Below are 21,924 nucleotides of genomic sequence, written 5' to 3'. Positions count from 1 at the left end.
TTTTGCAGATAGATGTGTTGCCTAAGAAACATAAGCACTATTTATAGAGGGTAGGAGAGAGAGAGAGAGAGAGAGAGAGAGAGAGAGAGAGGATTTTTTTTCCTTATGACTAGTCAATAATAGTCGTCCCCAATTGAATTTAAGGCAAAAGGAATTCAATTGTGACAGGAAAAATGCCCAAATTAGTTACTGGATATGCCTTCTCGTGTTTGTAGGGGTTTTTGCAAGAAGAGTAACCAACTATGCACTATTTGTGAAAAGAGTAACATAGTTTGGTAATGGCATTTGGCCATTTTTTTGCAAATGGGGTAAATTTGACAAGTCTCTAGACCGAATTCAAACATATAATGATTTTAAATTTTAAAATGACAAATGTACCTTTATTTAAAGAACTCTAGGGTCAGGGTTATGACAATCCCACTACCTTTGATTTTAAGAGCTTTTATATAGTGTAAGCTTGCATAGTTCGGTATTTTTCAGAAAAGTAATGTGCAACACACCATAGGATGATCCAAACCATCCATTTTATGGGCCTCAATGTAAATAGGTTGTGACCCAAAAATCATTTCCATAAGATGATCCCAGCCTTCCAATCTATAGAGGAAATGCATGTTATGGAACCTCAATACGTTGGAAGGCTAGGATCATTCTATGGAAATAATCTTTCGGCCACAACCTATTTAGGGCCATAGGATGATCCAAACGTCCATTTGATGGGCCACAACGTAAATAGGTTGTGCCCCAAGAATTTTAGGTGTGGGATTATGATATTCCAACATCCCCTGAGTTTTAGAGTTTTTATATGGTGTAAGCTTGCGTAGATCAGTATTTTTCGAAAAGCACTAAACGGCATACAATTGGATGATCCAAACCATCCATTTGATGGGCCACCATATAAATACGTTCTGACCCAAAAATCATTTCCATAAGATGATCCCAGCCTTCCGATCTATAAAGGAAATGCATGTTATGGAAACCTCAATAGATCGGAAGGCTAGGATCATCCTATGGAAATAATTTTTTGGCCACAACCTATTTAGGGCCATAGGATGATCCAAACCGTTCATTTGATGGGCCACAACGTAAATAGGTTGTGCCCCAAGAATTTTAGGCGTGAGATTATGATATTCCCACATCCCCTGATTTTTCTAGTTTTTATATGGTGTAAGCTTGCGTAGTTCAGTCTTTTTCAAAAAGTACTATACGGCATACGATTGGATGATCCAATCCGTCCCTTTGATGGCCCACAATGTAAATAGGTTGTGCCCCAAAAATCATTTCCATAAGATGATCCCAGCCTTCTAGTCTATAGATGAACCACATGTTATGGAAACCTCTATAGATTGGAAGGCTAGGATCCACCTATGGAAAGAATTTTTTATTGAGAATATAAGAATATACCATGCTCTACGTGAACGTGACCCGCCATACAGTGTGGTCCCCAGTTTTGTACCCGCCATATATCAAAAACAGTGTAAGCATCGAACAATATCTTGATATGGAGATGGCTCCAAATTTAGGGCGGCTTCGAATTTCCCCGGCACAAATGCCATTAATGGGGCCTCAACGATGTGTCTACTTGTCCAGGTGGATGATACTAAAGGTACATCACAGATCTCTACCGAATGACAATGTCTCTCTCGTCCCTTATCTGTAGCTGCCCCGGGCAGTCTGTAGAGATAAGATTAAGGCATAAGTTTTGTCACACCACAAACCGGGGTCCCTGAGACAGTGCAGCACGCCCCGATTTCCAACAACAACCACATGGACATGCAAGGCCAAAACAACCACAAATAACCGATATCAGAGATATACAGAGCAACTAGCGGAAACATTTATTTATTCATAAGAAAATCCAAAGATAATTAATTAATCCCAATACCTTGAGGGCCACATGTCGCCCGATTCACACCGCTACGAATAATGATGCTCGTTAAGTAAATAAACAAATTTAATTGTCTGACAAGCTACAATAGTCTCTAATAAAGCCAAGCCGTTTCCCACTCCCATTCCCCACGACCTGCTACCTACGGTTCATTATCTAAAAAATGATAGACAACGTGGAATGAGCTTTTATGCTCAATACATAACAAAGAATCTACATCGGTTGGATCAAGTATACAAAACACGACCAAAACATTTAAATAAGATAAATGCATATTTTTTCCAAAGCAAAACTAGTATCACGAAATAAATACAAAGCGACATAACTATCAATTGGAATAATCCGCACATAACTAATAGTTTGGAACAATACACACAGGTTTCATGATACAAATAATTCAACTAGTTCACAATTCCACACTAGACATAGCTATGGCCTCGATCACCTCTCAAAGTGACGGGCTATCACAATTTGCCAGCTTAACATCCCATACTTGCGTGGTTGTCGATCGGACCCAAGTAGTCGCGGCCAAGTTTTACAGCTCCTACCTGGCAGAGGTAACGAATCGAAAACTTTCCCACCATCAAGCACTCACTATGGAGGAAAAATACCGATCTTTACGTGACTACGCACCAGTTATCACCCTCCAACTAGTTAAGTTCGGGATATCAATTCATAGCTATGCTAGTAACCGTGCACAAGGCACCAACCGGCCCACCCACACCCAATCATCAGTCACCATGTAGAAGGCACCAACCGGCCCACTCAGACCTAATCATCAGTCACGGCCCACTCGGGCCCAATCATAAACGTTCTATAGAGTAATAATGAACATACAACACAGATCAAATATGTAGAGATTTGCATGAAATGAAATCCAAGAAAATACAGAAGAGTAAATCAACTAACAGATTTTTCGAAAATAAAACATATGCAAACCACGGCGTACTTGATCCAATACAGAAGGAGTTGATTGAGCATATTAGAGATGCTAAAACTCCAAAAGAACCGTGGGAGGCACTCTCATCTCTCTTTTCACGGGCGAACGATGCACGGTTGCAGTTCTTGGAGAACGAGATCGGCTCATTAACACAAGGTAATTTATCTGTTTCTGATTATTTTATGAAAGCTAAAAACTTTTGTAATGAGATATCTCAATTGGACGAGGTGTCTAAGATTAGTGAAAGTCGGATGCCGAGAATGATTATCCGCGGCTTGTAGGTCTGGTTTATTATCTTGTCATATAAGGACGATCGCCACGTTTCGTAGAATCATCACACTTTAGATTTCTAATGCATCCTCCTTATAGTTTTATTTAATCAACTTATATTTAGAGAGGATTTTAATACTAATGCCAAATGGTCTTTGACATATACATATACTTTTACATAGATGACACTAGTAGTCACTTATTCAAATACATAGAAAAAGCCTAATTAACTAAGCAAAAGGCTTTTGGTTGTAGCAGTCAAGGTTGGTACCATAGCTCACACCAAGTATGTCGCAGTATCTCTTGTAAAATCCGATGCGGTTTGCGACCGCAACATTGTTCCCTTTGCCACATTCGAGTCCCCCATTGATGATGTTGGTGGAAACACCGAATCCAGGAAGGCGACCCGCGGTCTTATCTTCATTGGATGGTGTCCATCGGCCTGTGATGGCATCATGGCAGGAAGGTTTTTGTGATTTAGAAGTCATCCAATACCATATTGCTGTCTTAAATGAAACGGTAGCATCAGTGGAAACTAGATCAGGGTTGGCGAGAAGGTTTGCCCCAATGGCTTTTCCAGCTGGGCCGTAGTTGTAGTTGCTGCAAGCACGAAAATAAAAGTCAAGATAGATCTCTAGAAAGCTAAATCTAGAAACAACAAAAAAAAATGCATGGAAAAAGAAGAACTTACTATGAGATTTGAATGGGACCTCGGCCGTGGTATTTTTTACCATAAGCGCATGGAAATTCTGCACTTGCAACGCAGTAATCTACTGGATTCTTGCCTTGTTTTTGAAGGAAGCAATATCCCCATGAATATTGGTCGCCTGGTGCAGTTGCCCACTTACCTGAATACATCAATTAATGAATCCATTAATCACAGATACTAGTTGCCCACTTTCCCTACGTATACGTATATATATAGGGAAAACATTTTTTGAGCTCGAGCTAGAAGATTATGAACTAAACAATCAACGACTCTACTTTCCGGCATCCTCTCTCCACACGGCTCTATCCATTCACATGCTAATTAGTTGTTTTGTTAGATTACTTTATAGTTGTCTTGATCCTTATCTTAGTTATCTTTATTCTAACTAGTTATTAGTTATCCTTTTTCATTACTAGTGAGGAATGGAGTGAATGAAACGTTTTGAAGTAAGGAAGCCCTAGCCCCTCCACTGGCTATTTCTCATTCTATCTAGGATGGTATTAGAAACCCACCATTAGTTTCATGGGATGTGTGAGCCAAGAAAGCTGCAATCTCCCTTTTACGTGTGTCAACGTCCCCAACGGTGCCAAAGCCATCAAAGGCATTTGCAGCATCAATGAAAGCATTGTAAGTGTAGAAGCCTTTGCCTTGGCAAGTGAGGTCATTTCGATGCTTCAGCATTTGGTCGAAGAGGGATGGATTGATGATGGAGGCCACACCCCCATCACCGCTCGTAGTGAAGTTTTGTGGCGGACAGTCAGGATGACAATTGCTCTGGCAGTGATTCCCGCAGTACTCGCAGGAAAGGCCACAGTAACCATATTGGCTGCAACAGCGCCTTCCCGGGCACTGAGCTCCACCAGCTTGTCTTCCACATGTCGGCTGTGCATAGGAACCAAACAAAGAGGCTAAGGAGAGCAAAATCAAGATCCAGGTCCTCATTTTTGCAAGTAGATAGATGTGTTGCCTAAGAAACATAAGCGCTATTTATAGAGTGTGGGAGGGGGAGAAAAGCATTTTCTAAAGATCATTCACCGCCTCTATGTGGCCCAATAAAAGCAAGCCACCTTTTCTTGGGAAAGTTGCATTAAGCAATTATACCCCGGCTCTATTTTTATTGATAAAATGACAATTTTGTCCCTGCGTTTCCAATTACGTGATAGTGTAAGCCGTACAGTCCAGTACGCTTCAAAAACTGGAAAGTTGTTTGAAGGAAACCGTCCATTTGTCGCCCATCAAATGGACGGTTTAGATCATCCTACTACGAAGTAGATTGTGCCCCATAGGATGATCTAAACCGTCCATTTGATGGACAACTACATAAATAGACTCTGCCCAAAAATTATTTCTATAGGATAATCTCAACGCTGATTTATAGAGGTTTCCAAAATATCCGGTTTCCAAATTATTTCTAAACCGTACATCTGATTTACGGAAAAACCTTATAGATCGGAGGGTTGTGATCATCCCATCGAAATGATTTTGGAGGCACAACCTATTTCCTCTACAGATCGTAGGGCTAAGATCATCCTATAAAATTGATTTTTGGGGTAGAATGTATTTTGGCTATAGCCCGTCAGATGGACAGTTGGGATCATCCTATGGTTTAGCGCACTTTTTGAAGCATACTAGCTTACACTATCATGTAATTGAAAAGGCAGGGACAAAATGGTCATTTCGTCAATAGAAAATAGAACGCGGCATAATTGCTTAAAGAAACTTTCCCAGGGACAGGTGGCATGTTTTTATTGGGCCACGTAGAGGGGCTGAAAGATCTTCCTCAGATCCTGACCTGAGAGAGAGAGAGAGAGAGGATTTTTTTTCCTTATGACTAGTCAAGAATAGTCATCCCCAATTCAATTTAAGGCAAAAGGATTTCAATGTTAGGGAATCAGTACACCAAATGACAAAGGTGACAGGAAAAATGCCCATATAATGACCCAAAAATTATTTCCATAACATGATCCCAGCCTTCCGATCTATAGAAGAAATGCATGTTATGGAAACCTCTATATATCGGAAGGCTAGGATCCGCCTACGGAAATAATTTTTTTGGCACAACCGTCCAAACCGTCCATTTGATGGGCTGTAGATATTTCGGAAGGCTAGGATCCGCCTACAGATGGGCTGTAGATATTTTTTATTGTTTTTCTCCAAAAAAAATTAAAAGATCCTAGAGCCATAGATTCAAAATTCTATTGTAATTAAGAAATCCTAATGGTTTTCAACTTGGGCTTTAATTAAACAATCCTTTAATCATGCAACAATTAACACTAGAACATGCAATGAACACAAATTAAATCAAAGCGTATGAAACTTGAATTTTATGATATTCCCACACAAATTAGGTGTGGGATTATGATATTCCAACATCCCCTGAGTTTTAGAGTTTTTATATGGTGTAAGCTTGCGTAGATCAATATTTTTCGAAAAGTACTATACGGCATACAATTGGATGATCCAAACCATCCATTTGATAGGCCACAATGTAAATACGTTCTGACCCAAAAATCATTTCCATAAGATGATCCCAGCCTTCCGATCTATAGAGGAAATGCATGTTATGGAAACATCAATAGGTCGGAAGGCTAGGATCATCTTATGGAAATAATTTTTTGGCCACAACCTATTTAGGGTCATAGGATGATCCAAACCGTCCATTTGATGGGCCACAACGTAAATAGGTTGTGCCCCAAGAATTTTAGGCGTGAGATTATGATATTCCCACATCCCCTGATTTTTAGAGTTTTTATATGGTGTAAGCTTGTGTAGTTCAGTCTTTTTCAAAAAGTACTATACGGCATACGATTGGATGATCTAATCCATCCCTTTGATGGGCTACAATGTAAATAGGTTGTGCCCCAAAAATCATTTCCATAAGATGATCCCAGCCTTCTAGTCTATAGATGAACCACATGTTATGGAAACCTCTATAGATTGGAAGGCTAGGATCCACCTATGGAAATAATTTTTTTGTGAGAATATAAGAATATACCATGCTCTAGGTGAACGTGACCCGTCATCCAGTGTGGTCCCCAGTTTCGTACCCGCCATATATCAAAAACAGTGTAAGCATCGAACAATATCGATGGGTCCAAATTTAGGGCGGCTATGAATTTGCCACAAATGGCATTAATGGAGCCTCAATGATATTTCTACTTGTCCTGGTGGATGATACTAAAGGTACGTCACAGATCTCTACCGAATGACAATGTCTCTCTCGTCCCTTATCTGTAGCTGCCCCGGGCAGTCTATAGAGATAAGATTAAAGCAAAAGTTTTGTCACACCCCAAACCGGGGTCCCTGAGACAGTGTAGCACGCCCCGATTTCCAACAACAACCACATGGACATGCAAGGCCAAAACAACCACAAATAACCGATATCAGAGATATACAGAGCAACTAGCGGAAACATTTATTTATTCAAAAGAAAATCCAAAAGATAATTAATTAATCCCAATACCTTGAGGGCCACACATCGCCCGATTCACACCGCTACGAATAATGATGTTCGTTAAGTAAATAAACAAATTTAATTGTCTAACAAGCTACAATAGTCTGTAATAAAGCCAAGCCGTTTCCCACTCCCATTCCCCACGACCTGCTACCTACGGTTGATTATCTAAAAAATGATAGACAACGTGGAATGAGCTTTTATGCTCAATACATAACAAAGAATCTGCATCGGTTGGATCAAGTATACAAAACACGACCAAAGCATTTAAATAAGATAAATGCATATTTTTTCCAAAGCAAAACTAGTATCATGATATAAATACAAAGCGACATAATTATCAATTGGAATAATCCGCACATAACTAATAGTTTGGAACAGTACACACAGGTTTCATGATACAATTAATTCAACTAGTTCACAATTCCACACTAGACATAGCTATGGCCTCGATCACCTCTCAAAGTGACGGGCTATCACAATATGCCAGCTTAACATCCCATACTTGCATGGTTGTTGATCGGACCCACATAGTCACGGCCAAGTTTTACAGCTCCTACCTGGCAGAGGTAACGAATCAGAAACTTTCCCACCATCAAGCACTCCCTATGGAGGAAAAATACCGATCTTTACGTGACTACGTACCAGTTATCACCCTCCAACTAGTTAAGGTCGGGATATCAATTCATAGCTATGCTAGTAACCGTGCACAAGGCACCAACCTGCCCACCCAGACTCAATCATCAGTCACCATGTAGAAGGCACCAACCGACCCACTCAGACCTAATCATCAGTCACGGCCCACTCGGGCCCAATCATAAACGTTCCATAGAGTAATAATGAACATACAACACAGATCAAATATCTAGAGATTTGCATGAAATGAAATCCAACGAAATACAGAAGGGTAAATCAACTAACAGATTTTTCGAAAATAAAACATATGCAAACCACGGCGTACTTGATCCAATACAGAAGGAGTTGATTGAGCATATTAGAGATGCTAAAACTCCAAAAGAAGCATGGGAGGCACTCTCATCTCTCTTTTCACGGGCGAACGATGCACGGTTGCAGTTCTTGAAGAACGAGATCGGCTCATTAACACAAGGTAATTTATCTGTTTTTGATTATTTTATGAAAGCTAAAAACTTTTGTAATGAGATATCTCAATTAGACGAGGTGTCTAAGATTAGTGAAAGTCGGATGCCCAGAATGATTATCCGCGGCTTGAGGCTTGAGTGTAGTGGTTTTATCACTGCTATTCGGGGTTGGCCAACGCAACCGTCTCTCCTAGAGTTGGAGAATCTCTTGATTAATCAAGAGATGTTGGCATGTCAAATGGCCGGATTGTCTGTGAAAGAAAATGAGGAAGCGCTTGCGGTGAATAGCAAGCGGAAGTGGAAGAAAAATAAAAAGCCAAAGGATGGCTATAAGAGGGATGATCGGGCTAATAACAATGACAATTCACAAGAAAAATGTGTTTTTTATTGTTATGGATGTGGGAAGCCTGGTCATAATAGAAGAAATTGTCGAGCTGAGATTGAGACCGATGATGGGAATTTTATTGTCGAATCCAAAGATTTTCAATGAACAGAGACCCATCGTAGACATGCATATCCCGTATCTCCTGTTAATCGATTTGATCTCATTCATCTCTCTTTGAAGTCCCCATCTTCCTCATGTAGTCCATTTAAAGGCTTGAACCCCACAAATTCAGCTTGCATTCAAATTTATTTGCCTTCTGACTCAAGCCATCAGTATCAATATTCTATTGTTTGGATCTATTCTTTAGTACATCATTGAATAGTTGTAAGATGGAGTTCCATGTAGCAAGCATTTTGTTCACACTGCTTGAAATAATGCAAATCATCATGATCGGTTTGTGGCATGAATGCCCTCCTTATCAGGTAATGCCTCTTCCAGTTCTAGATGAATTGCGGGAAGACCTTTCTATGGACTTTGTGTTTGGTCTTTGGAACTCAACTACTGTTTCTTGCATAAGATAACAATATAAATTGACGGTCCGACTAAATTAAACTTAAACAATACTAGTTCAAGTTATTGTTTAGTTGGGTGCAAGGACAAGCAATCCTAGTCGTACCATTATATAATCACATTTCCAAACCATTTTAGTACGGATATTGAACTGATCAAATAATTGTTTTTATTTTCATTTATCAGATGTGGTGACCTTGGAGGTTTTTGGATCCTTTTGAAGAAATGGAAGATATATTGGCGGAATCAGATATTGAGTTGATTCATGTTAGAAGGTCTGCTAATGAGAAGGCAGATGCGTTGGCTTGAAGAGGGATAGTATGCAACTCGATGAATTGGTCTGATCAATTTCCTATTTGATGTCCCATTCATTGTGTAATTAGTTTTTTATTTTTTGTTCCGTAACTTTGGGTATTCCCTTTCGGGTGTTCCTTCTAATTCTTTTATAAAATTTGCCATTTCAAAAATAATTATCATTTATCACATGAGTAACCGACTCTAAAAGAGTGGCTGGAATAGAAATGGTGAAACTGTCCAATTTTCCACCGATGTTTGTGAGTAAGATTGTCTTATCCGTTTGTTTTTGAACCATGACGCATTCTAGAAATGGTGGTCCAGATCAGCCAGCTAATAAACCAATTTTATTTCCGGGTTGGGTTAGGGTTGCGGCCTCGGGCAACCGAATATAACCTGAACCCGACTCCCTAATTTTATCTGAGTTTACTGACTCATATTCCTATTATATTAAATTAAAGTTCAATGATGAATTCACACCCTTCTAAAATAAATTCATTCTCCCTCTCTCTCTCTCTCTTAAAACCATACCCACCCTCACAACTCTTAAAGTTCAATGATGAATTCACACCCTTCTAAAATAAAGTCATTCTCCCTCTCTCTCTCTCTCTTAAAACCGTACACACCCTCAACTCTCTCTCTCTCTCTCTCACACACACACACACACAAACCATATATATATACTCTCATAACCTTCTCTATCTCTGTCAACACAACTCCTTGGTGGGCCTAGCAAAAGTTTTAGGTCTTTGAATAGGTAGGCCTTGCCCAGAAAATCATCTCCATAGTATGATCCTAATCCTAAAATTGAGGGCACCATATAACAAACTGAAGAGTTAGCATCATCTTAGCTATGAAGATGATTTTTGGGGGAACACAACTGAGTATTATCTTTGAACAGCTAGGCCCAACTGTGTTAAAAAAAAAATACATGCACCTACATGCGAAGACCATATATGACCTTTTTTTTAAATAAATACTTGGGCCCACCTTATTCAAAATCCAAACCATCCATTTGCTGAGCCCAATGCAAACATGCCATTCCTATAAAATCATCTTCATAGGATGATCCTAACTCTTCCATCTCTATACCGAGGACACCGTGTGACAGATTGAAGAGTTGGGATCATTCTAGTCATATGCTTTTATGGGAAAGGAGATTTGCACCGGGGCCCAACAAATGAGTGGTTTGGATCTTCGAACAAGGTGGGCCCTAATGAATTTTCTAATAAATATTGATGTTTTACATTGACTTTAGTACTATGATATATGCCTAGATTTATTTTAGACATATGATTGTATTTGTCACGCCCCGAACCCAGAATTCGAGGTAAGGCGCACGTGACAGCCGCTGCATGCCCATAGGGTCGCCCCTACAAGCATGCAAGGCTCGTTTACAATTAACTATTCTCAACATTCAGAGCGATTAATAATTGCGGAAATTTTAGTCTCAATTAAGGCTTAAAGGAAATACATATATAGGTCTATAAATCTAAATCCAACAATACTCATTCGATAACAGTCACCTTAATAAAATAACAAAAGTCTCTAACTGGATTAATGAAAGAAAGCAAGAATCTCCTAAGCTCCAATCCAAGTGCCTGATCTCAGCAAGTCTACTGCCGCCATTCTGAATCTGAAAATTGTTAAACCACATAATGAGCTAACAGCCCAGCCGGTTTTCCAAATCCAAGCCAGCTAATAGGAAAACGAAAACAATGTAGGTGCGGGAAAAGAAGTAACATGCTATAGAAATTTAGCCAATGCAGAAATTGATAGGAAGCAAGAAAATCATTTCTACATAAGCTACATAAGAAAAACACATTCTTTTACAAAAAAGGTTCCAACCACTCGGTTATGCAGTTTTCCGCCTTGAAATCAATGACTTAGAATATATATTTCTAAACACTTGGTTTTGCAGTTTTTTCACTTAGAAATCAAATACTTAATAGTCTTCTCTGTGGCCAATTTCCAACCTTATTGGCAAGTAGCGTAACCCAAGGCGAACACTCGTTCGCAGGACTCACAGGTCCAAAAGCGCGCAATGTAATATTATCAATAGCCAGAGGACTCCCTACTGGCGGCCCGAGATCAACCTTACGGGCGGAGAAAATTTGACCGGTCTACGTGATCACGTCCTGTGTATTCACCCACTGGTAGGTTGGGCACTATATATGACTGGACAAGATGAATCCTAAAACTCTAATGCGACTTGACTCGGACCAAGATGGCCGTCCATCCCAGCTGCTCTATGTATCCCGGCCTCGGGAAGAATCGGAGTCAACGTAGTTCGTTGACCTATTCTAAGACTACGATGCCTAACCATCTAGAACCGCTATCCTAGACTCGATTCCACTAGACTCGACTGATTTTTAAAGCTTTTTGTACGATTGCTTAAGTTCAAGTGAATTGTAATTTTTAGGACTCTCTATATACCCTAACCAATGCAAGTTGTTTAGCCTTAAGCTAATGCAGGTGGGCCCCACATCCTATGTGTATCTAGGCTGTGCAACCTAATGAAAACCATGAGCTGACTATATGCTTCCTAGTCTAGCCATCAGTTCGACTAAATGTCTAACCGATCGACTTGAGACCTCCTAACTCTAGGGACACTCATACGACAGGATACACTATATCAATACAAATCAGGACCGACTCCTAACTCTAAAACACCCTAAATATCTAGGACAGACTCCTAACTCTAGGGGAAGATCTTTTTGAAAAGGATTTGAATATTTTTTTGTATTTTTGGAGGGTTTGAAATGTTTATTTTTAAAGGTTTGGCTGGACTCGGGATGTGGATCCCAAGCTGCACTACGTATCCTTTGGAAAGGGATCAAGCCAACGTAGTTCGGAACATAATTCCTAACTACTCTTCTAATGACTCAAGATTTTTGAGATTTTTGATTTTTCAAATGTTTTTGAGTTTTTAATGTTTTCAAGTGTTTTTGATATTTCAAATTTCTGATATTTTGGATTTTCAAAAAAAGTTTTAACCCTTTTAGCCAAAGGGAAAATAAGGAGACAACCAGAAAGAAAAAGAACACTCTTGTTATCCATAGCCTGGAGAAGTGTCAGATGAAAAAGACAAAACCCTTTTAGCCTAAGGGTCGTCCTAAACAAGTAATTCGGTGTCTCAAATAAAATGAAAGAAAGGAAAGAATCCCAAGAAAGGTGAAGCTCTGAGAAGACTGAGCTAGTCTCCAAGAAAGAAAACTAATGAGACAAAACTCGTCTCCTAAAAGAAAAAGAGGTAAACAAGAAAATGAGACCGGGCGAATTTAAATGAGAATGACCTCCTAATAAGACAAAGCATGTCTCCCTAAAAGATATGACGGGTAAAGCAAAAGAGACAAAGCCTGTCTCTCCAAAAGATAATAACCACTAGGATAAATGAGACAAGGCATGTCTCCTAAGAAGGGCTCTAGATACCCTTTTCATTGCCCTTACAATGATAAAGGTCCTATGGTCTTAAGGGATATACATCTAAAAGATTTAGGTAAGTCTTTTGAATAAAAGAGGGGAGTACTACTTGGACTGAGCAAGTCCCCTAAGGATGGGCTTGGGCTAGCGCCTTCATCGCCCTTAATGAATAGGGGCAGAGCAAATAAAAGACTTAGATAATCAGTTAGTGAGAAAAATAAACTTTGGAATTCTAGTGGACAATAAACTTCTCTTCATAAAGCATAATACTGTCCAGAAGTATAAAAGAGGTAGCATATGCATAAATCCTTAAGTTGGATTCAATTACTAATATTTACTTGGTGAAAATTTAAGATAAAAGAAAATGTAATTCAGATATACATAACTTTTTAGGTATCCACACTACAAACAAAACAATATAATAGTCATTATCCTTGCCAAAATAAAAATGATATAAACATCTTCCTTTGGATGAAGGCTATCACTATATTCTCACAAAAATTATAATCATTCTCACTTAATTGTTTAAAGGATTACCCAAACCACAATGATAATTTTTATAGTCTATTGAAATAATAGATTATCATCAAAACAGTTCATGTATTTTTGAAATTATTCAATTATAAACGACACAAGTATACATGATGCTATCATCAAAGTAAGCTATCCAAGCATATTATTTTATTGTTTTTCCATAAACCGATTGTCCTAAGAGAACCTGTCCATTATAAAGAGAAAAAAACAATGATAACCTTTATCGACAGTTACAAGAATAATTTCTATCATGAACCTTTTCATAGTAAAATATCATTTTAACTTTCTCTGCATGCTTTTCCATTTATGAATTCATTTGTTTATTATAAGTAACAATATGATACAATAATATGGCAAAGATACAAGAAATTTAGAGTTGTGAAATATCATTACCTGTGCACTTCCTATATTAGCCAATAAATGAAGAATGGGGAAGGAGAAAATGCATTGCTTTTGCAACAGAGGGTACATACTGAACTTCTAAATATACTACCAAATATGAATCAAAGATATGAGGTCATGAAACCTATAAGGAAAGCACTTAAATATTTCAAATTAAAACCATACACTGGGAGTTATTTCAAATTATCACCCAAAATCATTAGATTTTTGTAACAATAATTCCTTTTGTCAAACATTATGGGCTTCAAGACATTGATGGCAAAACCACATTCTAATATTTAAAGGGTTAGAGATAGATGTCCAGGTGCATCAAGATGAAGATCATGCAATCAAAGAACTACTGTCTATAACAAACAATTAGATTCTACTTATTTCTCATCCAACTTCACAATTATTACAAACTTGTAAACATAAGCCTGTACTAAAATGTGCACCATATTATCTAGCTCATAGGATAAAAAGTAAGTGCACACAGCCTTCAGTTCTCATGAATAAAGCATATGTATGATTTATTCCAAAGCAACCGCACCTAAATCTTGAATCTAACAAACCTAATGTCCTCATAACCGTTGTATATGTATATCAATAAGCTATGAAACGATAGATAGAATAAACTTACATAGCTACATCACCATCACAATATAAATATGCACTAGATATATGTAGCTATTAAGATACAAAGAAGTAAAGACAACATTTGTTATACAACTATTTTCTTGGTAGAATTACAAAAGAGAATTTTATGTGTAGGCAGGAAATAACTATGAATAGCATATTATAAGACTTTTCCTTTCACCATGAACCTAAACACAATAATTGTATATATTTTAAGATGAACCAACTAAAAATACCGAAATCTGCCATAAGTCTTAAAAAAAAATTCAATACAATGAATCCAGGCAGTACATCTGAATTTGAAATGCAACACTTGTTTTTCTTTAAGACATAGGTAAATAAAAAACTAAGCAATTTAGTCTATTCATAAAAATTTTTTACTCTATTTGAACTTCATGATCTGTTAGTCAATGATCATTATATGTATTGTATACTTTGACTAATATCCTCAGTCATGATCTGACACAAAAATGAATTCCCCTACAAGCTTGTGAAGATAAGGATCATATATGTAAATACAGGAAGACCACAAGGGAATACATTGGAGGGGCACATGCAATATAACTTTTCTGCACTCCTTTTCTTGTTTAGCAACATGCAATTTCATAGAGTAAGATTATCTATGGATAGAGTCAAAATTTGTTATGACTGTATCAGGATCAAAACTCAACTAAAACACTACCAACATGAAAACATATATGAGTGGGCTAGTATTATTCTCAATCAAGCCAATGAACAGTAAAGTTTCTTCTTGACCTGACACTAAATTTGAAAACCACCACAGACTTAAATGAAAACCAACTGGTTCTAGGCATTCATATATGTGTAGTGATCCCAACATCTATGATTATCAACATAAGGTTTAAGCTTTTGGGATCGAATCATGATAGTGACTTCTACACGATATTTGTGAACTGAATTATTATGGACAGCATAGGCACATCTTTAACAATCACACCAATATAGTTTAGAATCATTTTCTTGAACATATAATCAAAACTCAATTTCAACCTCAATAAAATCAGACATACAAGCTTTTAACATCATACAATTAACAGATTCCATTAGCAAAAGCCAAATCATCAAAATGATCTTAGTGTTATCCCCTTAACCTTAGGGAATTTTAACAAACAAAACCACACAGTCATTATTCTATCAAGATACATAGAAGAGAAACATCATATTATCAATCACTTTGGTGTAACTTGAAGGTGTAACTCCAAAATCATAGATATGACTTTATCCAGACAAGACATGAGTGACTCTACTGAACCTGTCAAAGCTTTCCTTCTATATATGCTCTTGGCAATGAAGACAACGAACCATTTGCACCCGAAGTGGCACTCGAAGTGGAGTAGCTGATCACTAACCTTAACCCAAACCATCCTACAAGCTAACCTTCAACAAAGCTCAACCAAATACTTCACATGAATGGTCTGTTGAGAGCAGGTTTATGGGAAATATGAAATAAGTTTGACTTATTGGGCTGTTGGGAATGGGTTAATATCAATGTTCACAAGGGACAAAACAGGGGTTGAGTTTTCTTAAAGTGCTCACATATGATATTCTAAGACTTAGGTAAAGAAATGATCGGCACATCAAGATATGAGATAATATGATAGAAAGAAAACTGGAAATAATAAAGGGTGTGAGGACTGCCATTTAAAAAAAAAATAGTTGTGGGAGTGTTAATATGGGCGGCACCTAGTCTTAATAATTGTGTAAAATCCAAATCCCCTTTAACTGTTAAATCATCATTTTTGTCAAAATAACCACCAATCCATTTGCAAGGCAATTAAAAATCCACTCTTGTGTAATTACCAGGGCCTCAAAAAAAAAAAATACAGAACATGATTATCAATAACATTGCTTCCTTTAGAATCAAATAGAAAATACAATCAAATGAAGCTATTTGAGATTATAATGACATTAATGAACTCTAAACTACAAGATTTACAGTATACTTTTCTTTTAAAACATAAAATTAAAGAAATGATGTTTATAGGCTCGACTCTTATATGAACATGTTCATTCCTTATGCTTGAATTTGTATCGCCAAAGAAAACAACCTTGCATAGCATAAAAATTTGACAAACTAGATGAATATTATGAAAAATTTCAACTAAATAAAAACTGTATTATAATTTCATAAAAAATCCACAAGCATCTGTCGAAATAAGACACGTAAATTTTTAATTTGCAAAGGCATAGCTACAGACACTATAATACTTTGGCAACAATTTTTTAAAAATCATCTTTACTTTCATATATTAAAATCTCATAAAGAACAAGATAGGCAAAACATGAATCACATATTCAGCAAAATAATTTAAACAAGAATCCTCATATTCCTTATCCTTAGCAAGTAATTTAAAAGAATTGACAATATTACTTTCCTAATTTGACCTTTAGGACTTTTAATCAAATAGACTCTTCTGATCTTCTTTTTCAATCCAGCTCTTCTTCTTTTCAACAAATCACACAGATCTTGAGCTATGGAGATTTCAGATTCCAATGAGGTATCAAAACATGATGATGACAGGCTTACCGGAGTTTTGGTGAATTGATCGTAGGAGAGAATCAAAGGTTAGTGTTTAGATCGGAAAAGAAGCAGAGGCTAGGGTTTCAGATTTAGAAATTGAAAATTTTAAAACTTCTAAAGCAGATCTGAGAAGGCAAGATAGCGAAGTGAACAAAATATCAATGGAAGAGAGTAGATCTGAGGTTTATGAGTGTGGATCTAGGGTTTGGAGTTTAAGAAAATTTAGATCTAAGGTTAAAATGCATGAGTTAGGCCTTAGAAGAATGAAAAGGAGATAAAGAGAATCTAATCGATGGAAAAAATGGCAGAAATCCGGCCGGGATTTCACAGAAGAATGGCCGGAGAAGACAATCGGAAAAAATAGGTTTAGGGAATTTGGGGAGAAAATCTCTCTCGCTCTTTTTTTTTTTAGATCTGGAAAATGATCCTCTCTTCTTTAAACGAATTTTTTTTTATATAAGTAATACGGGGTGCTGATATTGGCACTCCGAAAAAGGATGAGCGCGCGGTTGCGCGAATCTTGATGGGCGCACTTTTGGATCGTGTCCCATTCCAAATCGGCTTGGTACCGTTTCAGGATAATCCACCCCCCTTAGACGCATTTGCATTACAACACTATCTCGGCTCGTTCGCTAGGCAAACGAGCTCGGAATTCGACGAAATTTTACAGGGACCTTGGTAGGACCCTAAACTAGCTTGGGGTGAAATTTGGAATCCCATCTCATTGATTTGATAGGGTTTTGCTCAAACAAGGGAGGTTTAGGATATGGTCAAAATGGGGTGTCTACAGTATCCCATCGCGCACATCCAGACCCCTATATCACTGATCTTTGCAATTCAGAACTTCTAACATTCATCGAGTCAATCCTATGATTGGATTGTTAAAGCACTACCAACACCCCATTAGGCGAATGACTACGGTCACTCAAGCCATAATAGGACTTATACAAATGTTTTCCCCTCTGGAGTACTTCAATATTTACGAAATGTGTGGGGATTAGTAGCCCCTAATTTATTGACATAAGGGCTACCATCAAACCCAAAAAAATATCTTATCACTGATCCGTCAGATCCCACTATAACATTCTCAAAAACTCTAAAGCATCTTTTCACACAAAAACCCTGAAGGAACAAGCTAGACTGAGGACTTCTTTAATTCCAGGATTAGCCCCACCACTTCAGAGATGAAAACCTCCTCATCAAGACTCAAGACTGAGAGCTCCTCCTCCGTTGGGGTTTGTTCTTCTGATGCTCTCTTTCTAGAAATCATATGCTCTAATTTCTTAATCCCCTTCTTCTTATCTTCCTCCCAACGGAAGTGCGTTGAGGATTGTTCCTCCTCGAATAATTTCATGAAAAATGGGTGCTTTTGCAAAGGGGAATGAGATTCTTTGATGGTCCACATACCAGTCAACCTAAAGAGAGCTTCCGGTGACCTACTAGCTTCTTCTTTTAATATCTTCCATTGTTGTTTTGAAAAATCCCTAGTAACTTCCTTTTGAGTTGGTGAGTGTTTGGATGCGAATTCCTCTTGGAATGCCTTCCCTTTCAAAACTTTTGGGAAGGTTTCCAACTCAAACAAATCCACCGGCAACCAGGGGCGGTGCCAGGAATTTGCTCCATGGGGGGCAAATATTAAAAAAAAAAAAAAAAACAATTAAACAGAATGTATCTAAGAAACCAGCTGGTTTATTGATATGATAAAAGAGTACATGACAATATTTTTTACGAAAAATATTTGACAATTACAATCTTATAGAACAGAACATGGAATATATATAAGGAATTCCTTGGAATGAATTTTCAATGAGGGTCTGTTCCATTCGAAGTAAATGGACCGTAAAACTTTGTTTTAGGCCGATACCCATATTTGGACATTTTACAAAGGTGGTAAAAGTTTTGATGCCAATGGATTCTTTTCTGTGATGTGCCCTATTTTACTGCGATTGGCAAGTAAATAATTTATGTAATGTGCCCTATTTTACTGCGATTGGCAAGTAAATAATTTATGTCCCTAAACTAAGAATACATCATATAATATTTATTTATTTGGGAATAATTTATTCCAAATAAAGAGTCCAGGTAATAAGTCAGGATCCATTAAAACAGCCCCATTCCAAGAAAATCACAAGTAAGGTCTATTTTTTTCTCTATAATTCAAAAGGAGGTAAGAGAAGCGTAGCACTACAACAGAAGTACTTAATGAAATTCATCAAAAACTAAAATTTGGAATTCTTAATTCGCAATTACATTGCAAAAAAAAAAAAACAGAGAGAGATAACCCAACACCGTAATTACAAATAAAAAAATCAAGATCACAACTCAAGTCAAAATTCACTATTTGCTTCGATGAAAGGGAGATTCGAGAGAAGGAGCTTGAGATGGAGACCCGAGAGAGAGAGAGAGAGAGAGAGAGAGAGAGAGAGAGAGAGAGAGAGAGAGAGAGAGAGAGTCCGGTTATAAAATTTAGGATAGTTGTGATTTTGGAAAGAGCATGATTTGCTTTTGGAAAATCCCTAAAATCTTGGAGGGAAGACGTTTTAGAAATATCACTAAAATTTTGAAAGGTTGCATTTTAGAAAGCTAAGAAAAGGATAGTTTTGGAATATTACAAAGCCACATAAGTTTTTTTTTTTCAGATTTTTTAGGGGGGCAGTTGCCTCCCCTTGCCCCCCTCTGGCTCCATCCATGCCGGCAACATTATTGTTTTGCCACGGGTTGAAGAGGAAGGGCAAGGGGGAGGAGATACCGAATCGCTCTGACTTTCCATTTATATCCCAGGTCCCCAACCCAAAGGAAACAGAGAAGAAGATCACCCAAAAACAACGTGTCGCCACATAATGGATACAAAGGGAAGGCCAATAACCCAAATTTGTGAAGAATCTCCCGCTATCATGAAGCGGCATTAATTGCGCCAAAGTGGCGCTTCCTAATTTCATCATTAAAATTTCCTTCTGGTACTAAGATTATCCCTACTAGAATTCAGCCATCCTCCAATCCTATGAAGGCTGGTGTCCTTCACGCTTCTCAATGTGCTGGCCCCATTGCCGTTGACGGGATGCACATTACAATAACTGCCAACACCCAGAAGACGCAAAGACTCTTTAACTTCCCATGCCTGGAAAGTAGCTCCAGGATTAGAGATCTTTTCATTATTTGAAGATATCCTTTAACATTTTTATATCAATTGGGACTTCTTCTTGACAGCATTACCAACAGAAGACGCCAGAATCATCCAAAAAGTCCAACTGTCAGGAAGTAAGACACCCAAAGAAAATTGCACTTATACCGAGCATGTCACGAATGAGGGCCCACCCTCTTCTAAATACTGACCATGATTTCCAGAATCCTGATTCATCCTGGTCATAGCTGGATTGCACCACAGTCTATCATTCCGAGCTAAAACAGGGCCCTGATCTCGCGACCCTGAATCAAAATTCAGATGTCCTTTCAGACAAGGCTTGGGAAGCCAGCCTTGCAAATTTCCAAATCTGGCCCTTAGAAATTTGAAATTTGAATCCTGATGAGAGGGATTCAGAATGCCAACTGGCTGCCTGGTCTGAATCTCAAGGGGGCGCACCGACGTCCTGTTTCCCGGTGAGGCAATCAACAAAGAATCTCTCTGACCATTTTCAGGGTCCAATTGGGGGCCCTTGGATCCCTGGATGATGACTCCAACCATGTAACAATAGTTGGAAATCCATAGCTTCACAATGAGAGAAAATTTCAAACTAGGGGCATATATTTTGGCTAATACAAAACACATACATTGATTATGGAGGCCCTCCATTTTCACTTCCGTAACCTGCCCAAAAAGATTTCCCAAGCCTTCAACCGTCGAGGAGTCCCACACATGTAATGCGATATTGTAAAAGTAGACCCATAGTGTCTTAGAGCCATTAATATAATCTGGGGACCAATGGGAAAGGGAAGATAGGGGTACTCAGTCATTCCAATTTCCAAAACCAGAATCCTAGAGGCCACCTCTTCAGAATCAAAAATAAAAAGGATCTTGTCGTTGGAGAGTAAACACGGGCAGGCGAGGGAGGGAGAATTCCAAGACTTTTTGGCCCACTCCCATAGATCCTGAAGGGATCCAGACAAATCATTCCTTCTACCCACCAAACATGCCTTTAAGGAATCCATTCTTGTTTCTACCTCCTTGCCAGAAATAGAGATCGACAGAGATCCATCTTCCACCATAGAGGACGAGATTACCCCAGAGTCAGGCCATGGAGAATGTCTCATTCTAGTTGAGGCCCACCATATTGGCAGTCCTGATCAGCCAGCTATACAACCAAAGTGTATATTGTAAGTAGACAATTTTTTATATAAATGTTGAATTCTTACTTAGGATGGTTTCTGTTTGAGTCCTAGTTGATGATGAAATTAGAGTCTTAGTCATAGTTAGGATTTAGAGTTTAAGTGTGAAGAAGAGTTTGAGTCAATTAAGGAAAGGAGAAATAAGAAAAGCCAATATATATTGGACATTCTGTGTATGAAACTAGTTTTCCATGAATGAAAATTTGAATACCAGAGTTTAATTTTCTAGCATCTTCCTCGTCGATTCAAGGATTCTTTTTCTAAGGTTGAAGATGGTGATCTTCTCCTTCTTTGCTCGACATGCCGCTGCATCAACTCCATCCCGTGTATATCGTATGTCCCCCCTCATATCGAGGGGTAATAGATGGCAATTTTCTGAAAGAGCTAGCCAATAATAAGGGAAGACTATTAGCTTTGACAGACAGTACAGATTTGTTTTAAATGATTTTCAATGAACAAAGACCCTTCCAGGTAATGCCTCTTCCAGTTCTAGATGAATTGCGGGAAGACCTTTCTATGGACTTTGTGTTTGGTCTTT

At 38.1% G+C, this 21,924-nt stretch overlaps 1 protein-coding gene and 1 long non-coding RNA gene across 2 annotated transcripts; both read right to left on the bottom strand.

The window, feature by feature from the left end:
• Positions 1-3,171: 3,171 nt before the first annotated feature.
• Positions 3,172-4,777, bottom strand: LOC143886630 (endochitinase-like). Its single transcript, XM_077390675.1, has 3 exons — positions 4,317-4,777; positions 3,787-3,943; positions 3,172-3,695 (listed from the first exon to the last, which is right to left on the bottom strand). The coding sequence occupies exons 1-3, from the start codon at positions 4,744-4,746 to the stop codon at positions 3,326-3,328; spliced, it is 957 nt and encodes a 318-aa protein (XP_077246790.1). The 5' UTR covers positions 4,747-4,777; the 3' UTR covers positions 3,172-3,325.
• Positions 4,778-10,980: 6,203 nt separating this feature from the next.
• On the bottom strand, positions 10,981-17,469 carry LOC143886631 (uncharacterized). Its single transcript, XR_013253884.1, has 2 exons — positions 16,928-17,469; positions 10,981-11,183 (listed from the first exon to the last, which is right to left on the bottom strand). It is a non-coding gene; the product is annotated as an uncharacterized LOC143886631 (long non-coding RNA).
• Positions 17,470-21,924: the final 4,455 nt, after the last annotated feature.

This window comes from Tasmannia lanceolata, unplaced genomic scaffold, assembly GCF_043159265.1.
Source record: "Tasmannia lanceolata isolate RefF3 unplaced genomic scaffold, GAP_Taslan_0.1 ptg000011l, whole genome shotgun sequence".
In the NCBI taxonomy this organism is placed as follows: domain Eukaryota; kingdom Viridiplantae; phylum Streptophyta; class Magnoliopsida; order Canellales; family Winteraceae; genus Tasmannia; species Tasmannia lanceolata.
Note: the sequence above shows the minus strand (reverse complement) of the source record. Positions and strands in the feature narration are given on the sequence as shown.